The sequence below is a fragment of the Girardinichthys multiradiatus genome, chromosome 13 (assembly GCF_021462225.1).
Source record: "Girardinichthys multiradiatus isolate DD_20200921_A chromosome 13, DD_fGirMul_XY1, whole genome shotgun sequence".
In the NCBI taxonomy this organism is placed as follows: domain Eukaryota; kingdom Metazoa; phylum Chordata; class Actinopteri; order Cyprinodontiformes; family Goodeidae; genus Girardinichthys; species Girardinichthys multiradiatus.
Genome location: NC_061806.1, coordinates 26,512,724 through 26,529,698, shown reverse-complemented (window position 1 = coordinate 26,529,698; position 16,975 = coordinate 26,512,724). Strand labels below are relative to the sequence as shown.

General features: G+C 36.9%; 1 protein-coding gene across 1 annotated transcript in view; it reads left to right on the top strand.

The window, feature by feature from the left end:
• csmd3b (CUB and Sushi multiple domains 3b) overlaps positions 1-8,724 on the top strand; it is a 642,003-nt gene extending 633,279 nt beyond the window's left edge. Inside the window, exons 70-74 of the mRNA XM_047383297.1 lie at positions 1,872-2,030; positions 3,043-3,179; positions 3,309-3,396; positions 3,924-4,059; positions 6,332-8,724. Coding sequence (XP_047239253.1) covers positions 1,872-2,030; positions 3,043-3,179; positions 3,309-3,396; positions 3,924-4,059; positions 6,332-6,491 — 680 coding nt within the window. The 3' untranslated portion in view covers positions 6,492-8,724. The remainder of the gene's footprint in view (positions 1-1,871; positions 2,031-3,042; positions 3,180-3,308; positions 3,397-3,923; positions 4,060-6,331) is intronic.
• Positions 8,725-16,975: the final 8,251 nt, after the last annotated feature.

Sequence of the window (16,975 nt, the reverse complement as noted above, 5' to 3'; positions counted from 1 at the left end):
CTCCTTTTAAAATCCTTAGAAAACTGGACTTATAACCTTTCGCAAAAATGCATTGTTTTTTTCTGAAAAGTAGTTTCTAAACCAGCCTTAAAACATGACTAAAAGAGTCAAATGCCTTGAAACAAACAGGGCCCCACAAACAAATGCAGCTTTCCATATTACCTAAATTATGATAAACCAGATTTACTCATTGGGAGGCAAGATTTGATTCTACATAGACACAGCACTATAAAGACTCACAGCTCTGCACACTAAACTGAGGGGAAGCTCTAGGGAGACTTAGACAAAGAAAATAAATGACCTGTTTTGCCGAAGCCCATCCAGAATGCGCTACCAGCTGCAGGGGAACAACAGCACAAGGACAGACCTATCAATAAAGGAGACATAGCAATACTGAAGACACATGTGGAAAAGAGGCACCATACCCATAATAGAGCTCTGCAAGTGTTCATACTTCACCAAAACTAGTTCAAAGTTCAGTTTACCTGGATTAAAACAGCATTATTTAAAGTTCACCACAAACATTTTAGAGCTATGTTTACTTCAAACTTAACTCAGTAATCACACATATTTTTAAAGCTTTTAAAAGGTGGTAGATGAAGTCATCCATCATTTATGCAAAATAAATTTTTTGAATATGATCATTAACACACAGGTGAAAACTATTCGCAATAACACAAAAAATATGAAAAAGTAATTGATTAAATTAATTGGATTGTTGGGCTAGTGTCCTTTTCATAACAAATTTCAGCCAAATTTGATGGTTTTTGAGCATGAATGGCCTTTTTTAAGTTTACACCACAGGATCTCAGTCTTATTTAATTTTTGACTTTGTCTAGGCCACTCCAACACCTTCTTTTTAATTATTTTGAGTCATTTTGAAGTGGACTTGCTGTTGTGCTTTGGATCATTATTCTGCTGCATAACCTAAGTGTGCCTGACTTCAAGGTCATGAACCCTACAGCATCACACCATGAACTAACCATGTTTGCCTCTTGGTGTAAAGTTCTGTTTCTCCAACAATATTACTTTTATGGCAGTAATACTGAAACACATGTGTTGTTCAGCATTCTTTTCTGACATCCTGGATGAGTCGTCAATGCACTCTATTTGTGGATGGTTTGCTGGATTTCCAGATGCTTTACTAACCCTTTCCTAAAGGCTTTGTGATCCTTTCCAGGCTGATTAATATTAATGACTAAGTTTCAAATCTGATCTTTAATTTCTCTGGATCAGGGCACAATATTTTGTTCTTTTTCAGAACTTGTGGCCCGCTTTGATAGGTTGTATTTAAGTGGTTTGTTGATTCTACAGTTCTGTTGGTCATCAGATCTGGGTGTGGCTAGTGAAATGTAACCAAAACATGTGGTTAATCTAATTTTATTCATAATTTATGAAAGAGGGCAATTATATTTGTCCATATGCCAGGTTGGTTTGGACAGTTTATTCCCCCGCTTAAAGAATATAAGTTTTAGATTTTTATTTTTTATTTTTATTTACTCAGGTTATCTTTTTCTGATAGATTTGATTTTAAATCCACAAATCAACAGGTAACAAGAGCAACATAGAAACAACCACAGCTAGGGTAAAAACACATGTAATGTAAAAATTACAGTTATTTAAAAGAGAAAATATATCAAACTAATTAAACAAATAGAGAATTCCACAAATCACTCTGATTTTATATTGCATTCATAGATAAATGTGAGAAATTTTGATTTTTCCAACAGTGTAAAAGAAAGTGCTTTATAAATGCATTTTTGTTTTTAGGATGAAAGTCAAATGCTCTCAAAAAATATACTTAAAAAGTTAACTAGTACAAGAAAAAAACAGAATTGTGAATCTATTTTCTCATCTTATTTCTCCTGCAGTTCCTGATGATGTTTTTGCTCCTAACTACATATGGAAGGGTTCCTACAATTACCGTAGTAGGAAGCAGCCGATGACTCTGAGTATCACCAGCTTCAACTCCACGACTGGGAGAGTAAATGTAACGCTCAGCAACAGCAACCTGGAACTGCTCCTGTCAGGCATGTTGCATCATTGCTCAACTTTAAGCACTCCATTAATACTTTTATAAGACGATCAATACAGTGTGATGACGATACGTCAAGTTTATGTTGCGGTGCTACATGGCTGCTGTATTGATTCATTGGTAATACAGTAAGCACACTAAGACTTTAAATGTGGTATTGAGCTCCTGCTAGCAACACTTTTACGGATGTGTGCCGCTTTGTAATGGTGGATTATTGTTGTGTCTCTCATATACAAATATATACACTCACATGCATACTTCTCCAAGTACCTTAATAGTGCCAGTCAGGGTTGAAACCCTAATATAACACCAATCCTGTTGAAGCTAGAATTGGTTCTCAAAGTAGCAAGGAGCAATAAAAACTATATCTGAAATCCGTGCTGCAATCACGCGCTTATTGTCTGTCATCTGGCTTAGAGACACAGTCTTAGATCAATACCGACTAAAGCTGCATTTTCTTCCACACCCAAGTTGCAGCTGCTTAAAACATGCATGTTTTCCCCAAGTCCAGCTGTTTAGGCCGCTGTTCAGCATTTTAAATATAAATAGCATGTCTGCGTGCTGAATGTAAAGCTGGTATCTAAATATGCTGACACATTCGGAGTACTGCTTAGCATAAAGACTAGAGTTATGGGAAAACAGGGGTCTCTGGTTGAGATGAAAAACATTCCAACCAGCGCCTCTAAACCTCTCTTATTGACGCCATATATCACAATAATGATGTGTGATATTACTGTACGTGCACATTTTTGTCTAAATATGCTGTCAACATTCTCCCAAGTTCCCTCTATTTCTTTTTAATCAATGTTAATTTATTTTACAACTGTATCCGGGATGTTGTTCTCTTTTTATGTTCATATAAAACATCTCTCTGCAGCTAAACAGGGAAGCTACATATATTTAATTAATGCTCCAGGGGGAAAATAATCACGTGCCGGTCAATCTAATGATTTACAAGCAAGATGTTAAATTCTCTGTTATAAATCATGTTTTTTATGCCCATTTAGGAGTGTATAAGGCTACAGAGGCCAGACTGTTGCTTCTGATGTATCAGGTGAACTATGTGAACCAAGGAAGCCAACTGAAAGATTCAGCCATCTCTCCAGCCAAGATCATGGAGGACTCCTGGACTATGGATGGATTTGTGAGTCCTTAGCTCCAGATTCACACCATGAAAAATATTACAAACACAAAGATATGATAGCTCTTTTTTTCTCATTAATACTTTTGCTACGATAATACAACTTATCTTTCTGTCCTGTCTTCTCTCCAGGTATCAGCGGAGCCTGATGGATCTACTTATGTATTCCAGGGCTTCATTCAGGGAAAAGACTACGGACAGTTTGGACTGCAAAGACTGGGTATTACTCTTTTAAGTTTAGAAGCACCAAAGCTTCTTTAATGATGTCTTATTACATATTTTAAAAACTACCACTTTCAGTATAATTGTCAGTTTAACTGTAACCCTAGTGCAAAAAATGAGAAAAGTCATGACTGCAAAAGATGCAGCACCTTGTAAAAGCACCCATACCACTTGGGGCTTTTTTGCGTTTTGCTAAGGCTAATAGCTTATTGTTATTGTTTTTTTTTTTAATGTTTTTTGAATGAGTTAAAATCTGAAAAGTGTTATGTGAATTTTTTGTCAACTTCCCACCTTAAACTGCTATTATGGTTGAAAAACATTCCCACAGCATGATGCTTCCACCTCCATGTTTCATGGTGAAGATTGTGTGATGAGGTTAAGATGATGCAGTCAGTTTTCTGCCACACATACTTTGGCATGTATGCCAAAAAGCCAAATTTTGGTCTCATTCATTTCACCTGGTTATTTTATTTTGTCACTCAGAGAGTTTTGACAGTAACAGTAAAGTTTTCTTATCTGTTGCAGGTCTGAACATGTCAGAGAGTCAAAACTCGACACCTCCACATCTTGGTACTAACAGCAGTTCTGTGGCTATCGCTATTCTGGTGCCTTTCTTCGCTCTGATCTTTACTGGCTTCGGATTCTATCTCTACAAGCAGAGGTAGGCCCCACAAACAAAAAACAAAACAATAAAAAAATGAAAAACTTAATAAATAATCCTGCACATATCCCTTTGAAGAATATGTTCCTGTCAGTTGATAAGAAAAGGAAAGCAGAGCATCATTAACATTTTAAGGAGATGTCTAATTTGCGAGAACAACCCCTGCTTCAGTGGTTTGATTGTTGAAGTGCTAAGAGACAGCTAAGTCGCTGTCTGCTGCAAAACAATCCTTGTTTAGAAGGTGGTAAATTGGATTTTTCCTAGACAAGGTTAAAGCACAACTGACTGGTGTTAAGGTTGTTAACAGGTGCAGAGAATGTCTGTCCTGCTGTAAATATCTAGTTAAAAAAGGATGATTTGCTGTTTAGTTTTGGATGGGCTGTTTGGTATCTCTTTGGGCTTACTAAAAACCACAACACATTTCTCCGTACCCCTCACAACATCTTTTTTCTTCAGGCTGCATTAATCCTTGTTTGCTGGCTACTCAGTTAACAGACATTTAGGAAAAAATCTCCTTTATAAGGCTTTGTGAAGAGATCAAAAAATAATATGGTGATATTTTTGGTATTTTCTTTGCATGTATACAATAAGCAGTGTTCAAAATAGTAGCAGTGTGTTCAAAAAAGTAAATCAAGCTTGAAATTCTTACACTTTTACTGCCATATGCACAGATGCACAAGATAAAAAAAAATAAATGTATTAAAACTCTACAAAAAGAAAGAAAAAGAAAATATTAGGGCATTCAAACAATTGCAGCACCTGCATTTTTCTGTACAGTCTTAAACATTTACTAGATGTAAATGGATGAAAAATGCTAGAAGATTTATCTTTCCTGTGAATCACTGAACTGATATTTAGTCGTATAACCACTGTTTCTGAGAACTTCACATATGTGTTGCATGGAGTCGACCTACTTCTGTCATCTATGAATGGGTATTCCAGCCTAGGTCCCCTGAAATACAATCTACTAATTCCTCTGCAGGGGCGGATGCTGGTCTTTCAAGGAGAGGAAGCTCAATTTCAAGATCGCTGATTCGCTCATTTCGCTGTCAATCAAAAAGGGATTCAGCCTCAGACATATCATCCAATCATCATGCAGAAGCTGAGCGTCCGGGCCAGCCGGTGCCAGCCCACTGCCCCATAGACCCCCAGAGACGCTGAGCGTCTGATTGGCGGGACAAAGCCCAGCATTTATCCAATGACTTGTCTCGTTTCACTGCAGCCAAGGCTGCCCCATAGACCCCCAGAGACGCTGAGCATCCGATGGGCGGCACAAAGCCCAGCATTTTTACTTCGCCATTGAACTCACTGTTTAAAGCACTGTGAAGCTGCGGGAATGAATGAGAGGAAAGCCGCGTCGTTACCAGTGATAAGAAGCTGATTCTGAACAAAAGTTGAGCGCGTTGTAGCGCATATTTAGTCAATGACATGTACACACATCAGTATATATTTGATCACTTGTTTTTTGACATTTTAGGGGAAGCTGAGCTTCCCTTGCAGTCTTGGAGCAATCACCACTGTTCCTCTGCATTTCTTTATTTGGCCTCTGAAAATGTCACCCCAAATGTTTTCTATCCAATTAAGTCCAGGTATTCTGCTGGCCACTCCATAACATTAATGTTAATCCAGAATGTAATTTGTTCAACAATAGGGCTTGTGAGGAATATTGTCAATGGATTGGCTTCACTTAAGCATGTATTTTTTCTTACACTACTCACAGGTAACTGTAAACCTTCTTAGATTACCCTGGAGCTGATCATTGTTAATGTTTTTGCCAATTTGGCTATTCTTTGATTCATTTAAAAGAATGGTTTTGGTTTGCAGAGACCAACACACTATAAACAGTATGTACAATATTTGCTGCATTTGTCCCTAAATAAGACCAACCCGTTTTATTTCATGGAATTAATTGTCTGACCATGGAACACCACATTGTTATTATTTTGAACATGCCTTAGTCAATAAATGATTTAACAGAATGTACAGCATGCATCTCATGACTGTTGGGTTTGTTGATTTTCTTTGACTCTACTATACCATTATAACTTTATTTCCCATTAAGAAATATAATTTCTACCAAAAAGTGATTTTTTTAAACCTGTCAAGTTCCAGACAGATAAACATTGCTGTAAAAATTTATGTTTGATAGTTTAATAGTACCAATTTCAGACTGTTACACGAAAAAAAGTTTTTCATATCAAATATATGGATATATCTCCCTGCCCTTTTCTTTTACCACACAATAATGTTTCTTTTTTCTTTATATTTGCAGAACTACACCAAAAACACAGTACACAGGCTGCTCGGTGCACGAAAACAACAACGGCCAGGCTGCCTTCGAGAACCCCATGTACAACACCAATGCAAAAGCTGTCGAGGGAAAGGCCGTCAGATTTGATCCCAATCTAAATACTGTCTGCACCATGGTCTGAGGAACAATTCTCCTCAGTCAAACTTAATGACTCATATATCCAATGGGACCACAATTGGTGCAAAGACGGTGGAAAGGGCAAACTTTACCACGGCCAAGCAGCATGATGTCTACATGAACCGACCAATCAATTCTTTCTGTTTGGAAACCCAGTCCGCACCCCCTAGCAGAGGAACAACTCTCCAGCTGAAACCAAAAGCCAGCGTCAGTTTGCCTCAGCTATCAGCACTTAGTCAGACAAAAGACTGAAACTTTACAAAAAAGCTCTATTGTTATTCCCAACTCTGAGCAAGTAGTGGAAACTTTCTGATCTGATTCTAAACCAGACACAAACCCAAAACATTTGAGCTCGTATTTAACCTCAGTCACTGTTTGTTAGACCAACATGTATAGGTAAGCCATGACCTGCTGGTCAGACCTCTTATGTCACCACAATATTTACTTGAAACAAAGTTTTAGAGACCACAAAAGAAGAGGTGCTCCAGCTGTGATCACACATCAGAAACTGAGAGGAGAACTTACGACATTTTATGAAAGCAGATGTCATTATGGACATTATGAAAACAAAATGACAGTTAAAAAAAAACCCACTGTCGACAGCAGAATACTGCTGAAACCTTCGTACTGGTTTTGAAGACAAAATCAGTTTTTAAAATGATCACGGAAATACTGCAGCCTCACAACCAGATGGAACCATCTCCCGTCTTCGTGACAAGCTGAGACTGGTGTTACTGGTCTCTATTTTTTTATTCTTCTTACATGGAGCCTAAGACGGCTAATGCTTCTAGACAGAAGGAAAAGTTGCTTTGAAAAGAGACTAACTGCTAAGTGAGGGATGATGATAGGGATAGGGCATCCCTGGAGATGGAGCTGTAATCCTGACTGAGCTGGGATTAGAGCAAAGCAAAATTTACAAGCAGTCTAAAGTGGAGCTAGCACTAATAGAAGAGATGAGAGACTGACTCATCTAATGGATAAACTGCCTCTAACGTGATGAAAACAGCCTCTAACTGAACTGGAAGCCGAGTGAGTAAGTCATGAGCAGAAAAAAAGATGAGATCTTACAATCCTAACACAACCAATCAGAGCTTGTCTGGCCTGAAGTAATCTAGTGAGAGAGATCAGCCCTCCTCTTTTATACAAGATGAATCAGACAGGTCAGATGGGATATGGCCTCGAGGAGAAGATATTCCGAATCCTGGGAATCTGCCAGAAAAAGGCCAAACGAAAGTGGCGGACTCTGATGGACAAAAAGGGGAGGAAAAAAAATGACTTTGGGAAACAGAGAAAGCTCCAGCACTAAAGCACATTTTGCAGGGACACTACCTGTCTACGCAATGAAAAGGACTAACACTGGGACCGAAAGTTCCTGTTTTTTTCGAATCTGTCTTTTCTCCAAGATAAAAGCAGGAGGCTTACAGACAGATAAACAGAAACAGGCTTGTAGACAGGAGTCATAAACTAACAGACAGGTTTAGAGAGACAGGGTTTTTGCCCTACGTCTGTGGAAAACGTTCCACGTAATCCTGCACTCTGTGAGTGCTTACTTTCTTTGTTTGTTACAGCTGCAGAATCTTCTGATCTGTACATCTATTGCATATATATTCGGGGAGCATTCACCACCTATATTTTTGTGCTATATATTTACCACAAAGGGAGGGTAAATGGTGTGGGGGGACAGATTATTACAGAGTTTTTAGAAAACAAAGAATTATCAGAGTAAAGACATTACAGCTATGTGCTTTTCACATGCACCCACAAATGGCACATTTGGTTCCACTGCAACATGCATTTTGTTTATTTGAAATTCATGTATAGCATGGAGTTCCCCCCTGACCATCACTGTCTTTCACACAGAGGCAATCCTAGTCAGCGGTATTGTAGTTATAATTATTGCCTCTTTTCCACTGGTTCTATTTAGGCCGGATCCACTCCACTCAGCCCGCTTTGCGAGCGTTTCCATTGCTGTTTTTTCCTTAACGGTACCTACTTTTTTCATCCTGGCTCCTGAGCAGGTACAATCGGGCTGAGTATGGACTACATGTGACGTGAACAGACTGCTATTTACCAATTGGCCATGGGAACAGAAATGAGAAGCTTTTTGAAGAAATAGTGCAGGGAAAAGTTAATAAAACAGCGACTACAATAACATTAAGGACCACAATGGCTGGAGCGGGTCAAATTAAAATATAATTTTATTATTTATAAATCATAAACCATGCCTGAAGGTTGGAAGAAAAGAAAAAGGTCAGCTTTCTGAATTACAGGCAGGCGGGGCGCTGTATTTAATAACATAACACAAACATTATTTGTATTTTGTTGATTTATGTTTTTAATTTCTATTAATTTATTTTTTATTGTTTCATGCAGATTACTTTAATGTGACAATGTACACAGTAATGTTAATAGTGGCACAGCGCACTACGCTGATGGCTGAAAGTGGGGCTTCAAGCCATAACTCCAGCCGTCAGTGGGTCAGTGGAAACACAACAGAGTCTGTGACGAGTAGAGCGAGACCAAGTGGAGTGGAGCCGCACCGCCTAAAAAGAGCCAGTGGAAAAGGGGCATTACACAATGCAAGATTTACCAGCAACAATCATACATTAAACTCACTGGCAGATGTTTTAAAACCCAGAATTGAAAAACATACTTTGTACTTTTGTGTCTTTGTTGATCATCTGGGGTCCAAAAAGGTTTTTCTTTATGGTGACATTACAGTAAGATCTAAGACATTTGCACAGGGAAACTCTCAGCTAACATTGTACGTGATCAGCTATATAATGCTGTAAAAACATTTGTCTACTTTCAGATTTATTCTGGTTTTGCCTTTTAGTGTTGCACAGCATTTTATTAGATTATCAAAGTTATCAAAGTAATTTTAATATCAGACAAAAATAACAGAGTAAATACAAAAAAGGAGTTTTCAAAATATTTCTTGAACCAGCCTAAAGCTGGTTTTCCCACTCTTGATTGCAGCTGCCATCAAGCATTTGCAAAAGCTGGTAGTGTTTTGCTTCACTGTGGAGGAATTTTGGCCCACTCTTCTTTACAGAATTGTTTTAATTCAGCCACACTGAAGGGTTTTTGAATCTTCACGACCTCTGCACAGCATCTCAATGGAATTTAAGTCTCAACTGACTAGATAATTCTAAAATCTTTATTTTGTTGTTTTTCACCCATTCATATTGGATTGTTGTCACTGTTCATATACCAGCTAGTGCTTGTACTGCAGCACAGCTAGGTGCTACAAGCAGTTTAAAACTCTGCTCACTTACTGCCGCAAAACTCATAGCCTTAAAAAGTTTTTAGTTTTTAATTTGATTCAGGCATGATGTGTTACTTTTTGAGGTTGTTTAGCCTACTTTGTGTTGTTTTACAGCTTCTCTTTAAGTAATATTTGGATTTTACAGGACTGGCAGTAATCAAGCAAGTAAAATTGATCTGACAAAAGCTTCTTAACTGAATTCATAAGTTAACAAGGGGGGTGGCAATTATTTTTTACAAAAGGTCAGGTTGATTCAGATATTCAGTTATTTTTTCCTTAATAAATGAAATCATGATTTGAAAACTGCTTTTGTATTTCCTCTTGTTGTCTTTGTCTTTTATTAAAATTTCTCTGATGTTCCAAAACTGATTAAATCTGAAAAGGGGCAGTTACTCAAAGCACTATTAGACCAGAGTCATCAAACAACCTTTTACATATTAGTGAAAAATAGACATTGGGCAGAAAAATTTGTGATGATTGTTGGTTACCTGCATTATGTGTACTTTGTATATGTTGGCTCTAGAAAACTTGTATTGTACATTGACATTGCTCTGTTCTTGTTTGTATTTATGTGTCAAATACTGAGTCGTCGACAGAAAACCTGCAAAGAATCAGTGAAAGGATTTCAGAGGAGATGTCTGTTCAGAACAGATAAGAAGGGAAACTGCTTTCTACAGCTCCCTCCATACTTGTGTAAAAAGCCTTAATATAAATGAACCTTTATTACAGTAGCATAATCTGACACTGTCCTTTAATGTAGGTACTTTTATTAAATAGGGAGGGTAAAAAAAAAAACACTTTAAAAAAATATTTTCTTTTTAAGGAAATCACTGGTACCAAACTTATTCGCTTCCCTGCTGTTTCTACTTAGTAATACCATTGAGTCTTTGCCAATAGGACAGTCTTCTGCTAAAAAAATGTCACATTGTTAAAACATCAAAGAGTTGAATCTAGGTTTTCCAAAGGCATAAGGTATCTGCACTAAGATGGCTATGGAGGGAGTGGATTTTGTGATTGGTAAACCATTTTGTATGTCAATTTGACCATATGTTTTGGATTTTTACCCAACCTTAAGACACAGCAATCAGCCATTTTCAGGTTTTTCTTCAGATTCTTTTTAAATATCCTAAACTTTGAAAGAGTAAACGATGTTGCATACTCTAACAAGGTTTCCAGCCCCTTTGAATGAGAAACGGACCCACAGCATAATAAATTCTCCACCATGCTTTATCGTGGGCCAAATAATTCGTCTTGGTTTTAAAATAGAATTACTTAGAGTTTTTGTTGCTAAAAGAAAAACGTAATCTCATCTTACAAAAGCACGCAGTTACAGATCCCAACAAGTCCCAACAAGCTTATGTTTTTCATTGTATGATAAGAAAAGTTTCTAACTTTAAAAACTAAAATATAAATTCAAAAACATCCCAGTTTTATTTTATAGGAATTGGTAGAAAAATGGTTCCACCACAGAAAAAAATTATCTCAAATTAAAGGTTGAATTTTTCCTATATTACTTTACTGTGAGATTATGCTACCTGCTATAAAAGATACATTTATTTTAACATGGTTTAGATGTGCCAATAGGTATAAACGGCACAAAACATAGATAATTACACAGTTGGACAGAGAAGACTTAAAAGCATTTAATTTTAGCTTTCATATTTTTTAGCTTTTGATGCAGTTAAAGATACACCTGTTTTCAACTTTCAGTTCTTTAAATAAATTATTTTCATTTTCAGTCGATCAGTGAAAATGAATTATTCAATTAACAAAAAGCTGGGGGCAAGACAACTGCAAACATTTCTTTACTGTGCAGCTGTTTGCTAAAGATGTAGCTGGAGCATTTATGAATTTGTATCTATTTTATTTTGTTTTATTCTATTCTATTTTGTTTTTTGTTTTATTAATTGCTAAGCTAAAACCTAGTTGGTCATCGAAAAGAGATCAAAACTGAGGTCCATTTTTTTATGGCTTTTACCAGTAAAGCCATACAGTTTTGCTTAATGTGAAATGGTTTTCTGCAATTTTCTTGTCCACCTTCTGATAACACATTTCATGCATCTGCTAATTCTATGTTCTCTTGTTCAGCTAATGGACACAGTTTGCCTTTGTCATGGTTCCATTGGCCATAAACCCCTTTTGAGACATAGGAACCACCTCTTTTATTGAAATGAACAACTATCAAAAAGTTTCAAAATGTAGTATAAACTACACTGGTCACACATAGTTCCTAATTGACTGAGAAATACAAAAAAAAAACAAAAAAAAACCACAATGTGTCAAATGTCAGAATTAGTGTCATTTTTGCAGCTTTGATGTGCATCCCTCCTAAAATGAGAACTTTGTTTTGTTTTGAAGAATCTGAAGAGCAAGCCTCAGATGATACATAACTGTGCTTTTTAATGAGTCTGGGTGCCAGGGAGCACGAAAACATCCACTCTGTTTTTAACATACCTGCTGCTGTGACCACAGGCGCCAGCTGCCACCAGCTGACACAAAACTCCATTTAAAGTCATTAATAATTTTAAAGCAGCAGTATAGCTTGGGCTTTCTTGTTTACCCAACCAGGACCAATCCTGCATCATACCGCTGTGGTGATTTTATTTCTTTTCTTTACATTTTAGATCGATCGTTGCTGCTCTTCTTGGGTTTTGCTCCCCTCTTTGGTAAGAATTTGACTCAAAAAAAATATTCACGGGACCTGCTTTGCCATCAAGTCTTTCCTTTTTGAAATGCACTTAGATACCTGCACACCCTCATGCCAACACACACTGGCCCTAACAACCGCCTCTTCTCTTCAACAAGGCTATTTTTTTTAAGCTTCTGTCTATTTTGCCACAAGCTTTTCCTACGGACTGAGCGCAATAACACCAATGTGATTTAAAAGACTTACAGCCGTTCCTGCCCAGGGACATTGGAAATATTCACCATTTGAGAAAAAAAGAGAAAATATAGAATAAAAAAGTGTTTTGTACAGAAATATATTTTTATGAGGAAATTATTTGTAAAATGTATGAACCTATTATGTAAATTTTCAATGCAATGTAAAAATAAAAAAGGCTAATTGCTTTTGTAAAAAGGTCTTTTTTTGTGCTTTTTTCTGTAACTTAATTGTACACAGGTGATCCTAGTGAAATACTATATGTTTATCAGATTCAAACATAGTTTCATACAATGTATTTCAAACCAAATGATAAGATATTCAGATTTAGTTGATCATTTATTGTTAATTTGTAAAACGTTTTCTGTTTATATCCGCTGATTTCTTCGAGGCGACGGTGGAGAGGAAATGTTTGTTTTTAACAAGAAGAAACCTACAGCAGAAGCACGCATACAAGCAGCCATCTAATGCAACAAGCTGGTGGTTGAGAGGACAGGAAGAAGACAAAGAAAAAAGACAGAAGCAGTGCACCTTTAATTTTCTTGTCTTCTTTCTTTGGAAAATAAACCAAGTACACATTTTTAATGGCAACAATGACTCTGTCAGTGCTTTCGTCCAGTAAAGAGACACAACTCAAGACAGAAGCACTAAGCCAGAGGTACCTTTTTTGAAAAAAAAAAAAAAAAAAACAGACAATACGCATAGGTAAAGGTTGGCAGTAAAAATTAACATTGTACATAACCCTGGGACCACTATCCCAAATGTGAAACATGGTGGTTAAAGCATTTTGCTGTTGTGATATCATTGTTTTAGCAGAAAGAAAGCTGGTCAGAGATGATGATAAGAAGTAAGGAAGAAAATACAAGGCATTCCAGGAAGAAAACCTGTTAAAAGCTCCAGAGGATTTGAGCCTTGGGCAGGGGTTAACCTGCATCTACCTTAAACGTGCAGCCAAAACTGCAGTGGAATGGTTTGCATCAAACATTCATGTGCTTAAATGACCCAGTCAGAGTCCAGACTTCAATCCCACGCAAGTATTTGTTGCACGACTTGAAAACTGATGTTCACAGCAGCTTACCATCCAATTTTGCAATGAAAAATGGTTTTCTGTCTGTGAATGTACAAGGCCTGCAATGTTTGCCTGCAAAAGACTTGTAGCTGTAATTGCATGGAAAGTTCTCCAAAGGATTCAATCAGTGGGGCTGACAACAAATTTATGTCAGTGACCTATTTCTCATCTGCTTGCCATTCATTTAGGCAAAGCAATGCATTTATACTTTGCCCCCCACCATTGTTGGTACAATGGTTTGGTCCATTGTGACAGATTGCAAGCATTGTGTGTTTCAGCTGAAACTAATAATGCTTGTGTGACTTTTTTGCTGTGGAAGCTGATAGGAAAGCAAAATGTAAACTTTTTGTGCAACAGAAATTCTAAACTGATATAAGATATGAATGAAATGAATTGAACAAACTTTACTTTGCTTTATATTCATGAAAAGCTTTTCCTGGTCTGTCACTGAACTGATCACAATAATCCAATACAGCACATTGACATTTAACAACAACTCCTAAGGTAACACATTATGATGGTGACCACAGAAGTTCAAGTAAACCATTTTGAAGGTAATTGTTGTTGCCATGGGTGACCTAAGGAGTCAGCAGTGTGCCAGTCAGTTTGTGCAAAAAAAGCTTCTCTCTACTCCCATGCTCAGACTGGTCTGACTTGTGTAAATGCATACTTGATTTACCTAAAGTAAACCTACTATTATATATTTTTTTCATTATTTTGGAAACAAGGTGTTACTACTACTCAAACAAGGAGCTCCTGAGAGTTTTGTTCTGCAACCTATCTTGTTTTTTGTTAAATGCTTTTCCTCTGTCTCATCCCTAGATGTCAGCTTCCACTGCCCTACATCATTTAGGTCTTTCCCTTGTGCCACCCATCTGATTTAAATGAATGGGGATTAACAGGCTTCTGTAGCTCTTGATGTCATGCTGAGGAGGTAATACAACAATTTGAGACACTTGTAAAGCATCATCTTCTTGCTGATCATATTTAGCACTACTGTGTTACTGTCCTCTTTAATGAAAAGGGGTGGAACAAAAATAATCTACAGCTAAACTTAGATTTTGGCTGTAGATAATTATGACACCTAATTAATTTAGGTGTTATATTAAGCCTTGTCTCTGGATAATTACTTAACTCACTTTTCTTTTATTCAAAATCAGGAACATATTACAAATTTAAGTTCAGCTCTTGGAGCTACTGTCCTGCAGCTTTTAAATGCATCCCTTCTCCAACACACCTGAATCGAATTTGATTATAGTAGATAAAATTGTGAAAGTATGAAAGATATAGAAGGGTAGAATACAATGTAATGTGTAAGTATGTCTATTTGTATATATACATATAGGTAAGATATATTTATTTATTTAATTTGTAGAATTAAATATATATATATATATAAATAGATAGACCGACATGAACCACACTCCATACCAGTAAGTGGCGGTAATGCTACCAAATGTTTGTTGCCAACCGCCAATAACACCAACAAGAAGAAGAAGAAGAACACACCTGAATCAAATTAATCAGAATATCATTCAGCTCAACAGATGCCTGGTAAAGTGCCATTTATTGGATTCAGGTGTGTTGGAGAATGCATCTGAAAGTTCAAGGATAGTTGCTCTTGGCCTAGAGTTATGGATTCCCCTAAATTAGATATGTGGAGTTAACAACTGACCCTCAGGTAGTCCTGGAGAGACGAAGCTAGGTGCTCGAACCGGTCGGCGGAGCGCGAAACTTCGATCTGAAAACGTTGGTCTACTTAGAACCCCACAGTGGTAGAAATTATTTACTTTTGGAAGTGGCAGTAAAAGGCATAAACTGGTATGTGAATGGTTCAGAATGGATACACAGGAGGATAATATGGACTTTGATGAATGGACGCCAGTAAGTAGAGGGAGAGGACGCGGAAGAGGTAAAGCAGAAGAAGGAAAAATGTTAGACAGCCAAAGGAGTAAAAGAGAGTTGGAAGAAAACAGTTCTGAAGAAGAGAGAGTAGTTAGGAGGAAAATCGGAAGGGAAGAATGTAAAATAATATTAAAGATAAAAAATGAAGAAGAAAAAGAGAACCTGAGTCCTATTTCACTATCTAGAGAAATTAAAAAAAAGATAGGAGATGTTGAAATGGTGAAGGTCTTGAGAGATGGAAATATACTGGTGGTGTGTAAAACTGAAGAACAAAGAAGAAAGGCTTTACAAGTTGAAAACATTTGCAAGAAAACGGTGACAGAGAGGAAGATTATAGGAGAAGATAAAATCATTCGGGGGGTAATTTATGGCATTCCTATGGAGGAAGATATAGACAAGTTAAAAAAAAAGCATTGTTGGTGCAAAGGTAAAAAATCTCAAAAGACTGACAAAAAATGTAAATGGTGAAAGAGTAGGAAGCCTGTCAATTTTAATAGATTTTGAAGAAAAGGTATTGCCACAAAATGTTAAAATAGGATATCTGAGTTTTTCTGTGAGGCCTTTCATTCCTCCACCACTAAGATGTTTTAAATGTCAGAGATATGGTCATATAGCAGCTGTCTGCAAAGGAAAACAAAGATGTCCAAAGTGTGGAGAAGATCACAGAATTGAAGATTGTGGGGAAGAAGTGCAGGAAAAATGTTGCAATTGTGGAGGGCAACATAGAGTTACATTCGGGGGATGTGAGGTAAGGAAGAAAGCAAAAGAAATCCAACAAATTAAAATGACTAAAAACATAAGCTATGCTGAAGCAGTCAAAAATGTACAGAAAGAAAGATCAAGGGATGAAGGTCAAATTAGGATTCAAGATTATCAACAAAGGAAAGTAGAATCAGAGGAAAATGTTACAATGTCTGTGGAAAAACTGATATTATTCATAGCTTATGTCATTAACTGCACTGAACAGGCTAAACACAAAACAGAAAAGATTAAAATAATAGTCAGAGGAGCAGAAAAGTTCTTAGGGTTTAAAGAAGGATCTTGGGAAAACATTAATAAAAAGTTGGAAACAGATGGGAGGCAAGGAGGAACCCCAGCTGATAGAAATATATGATAATATTACAGTGGAATGCAAGAAGTTTAATCGCTAATGGACAGGAATTTAAAGGGTATATAGATGGAATTGAAGAAAAACCAGAAATTATATGTATACAGGAGACGTGGTTAAAGCCAAACCTAGATTTTGTGTTTAAAGGGTATAATAGTATCAGAAGGGATAGACTAGAAGGAAGTGGAGGAGGATGTGGAATATTTATAAAAGAAGGGATACAATATCAGATATTAGGAAAAGGCAAAGAGTTAGAA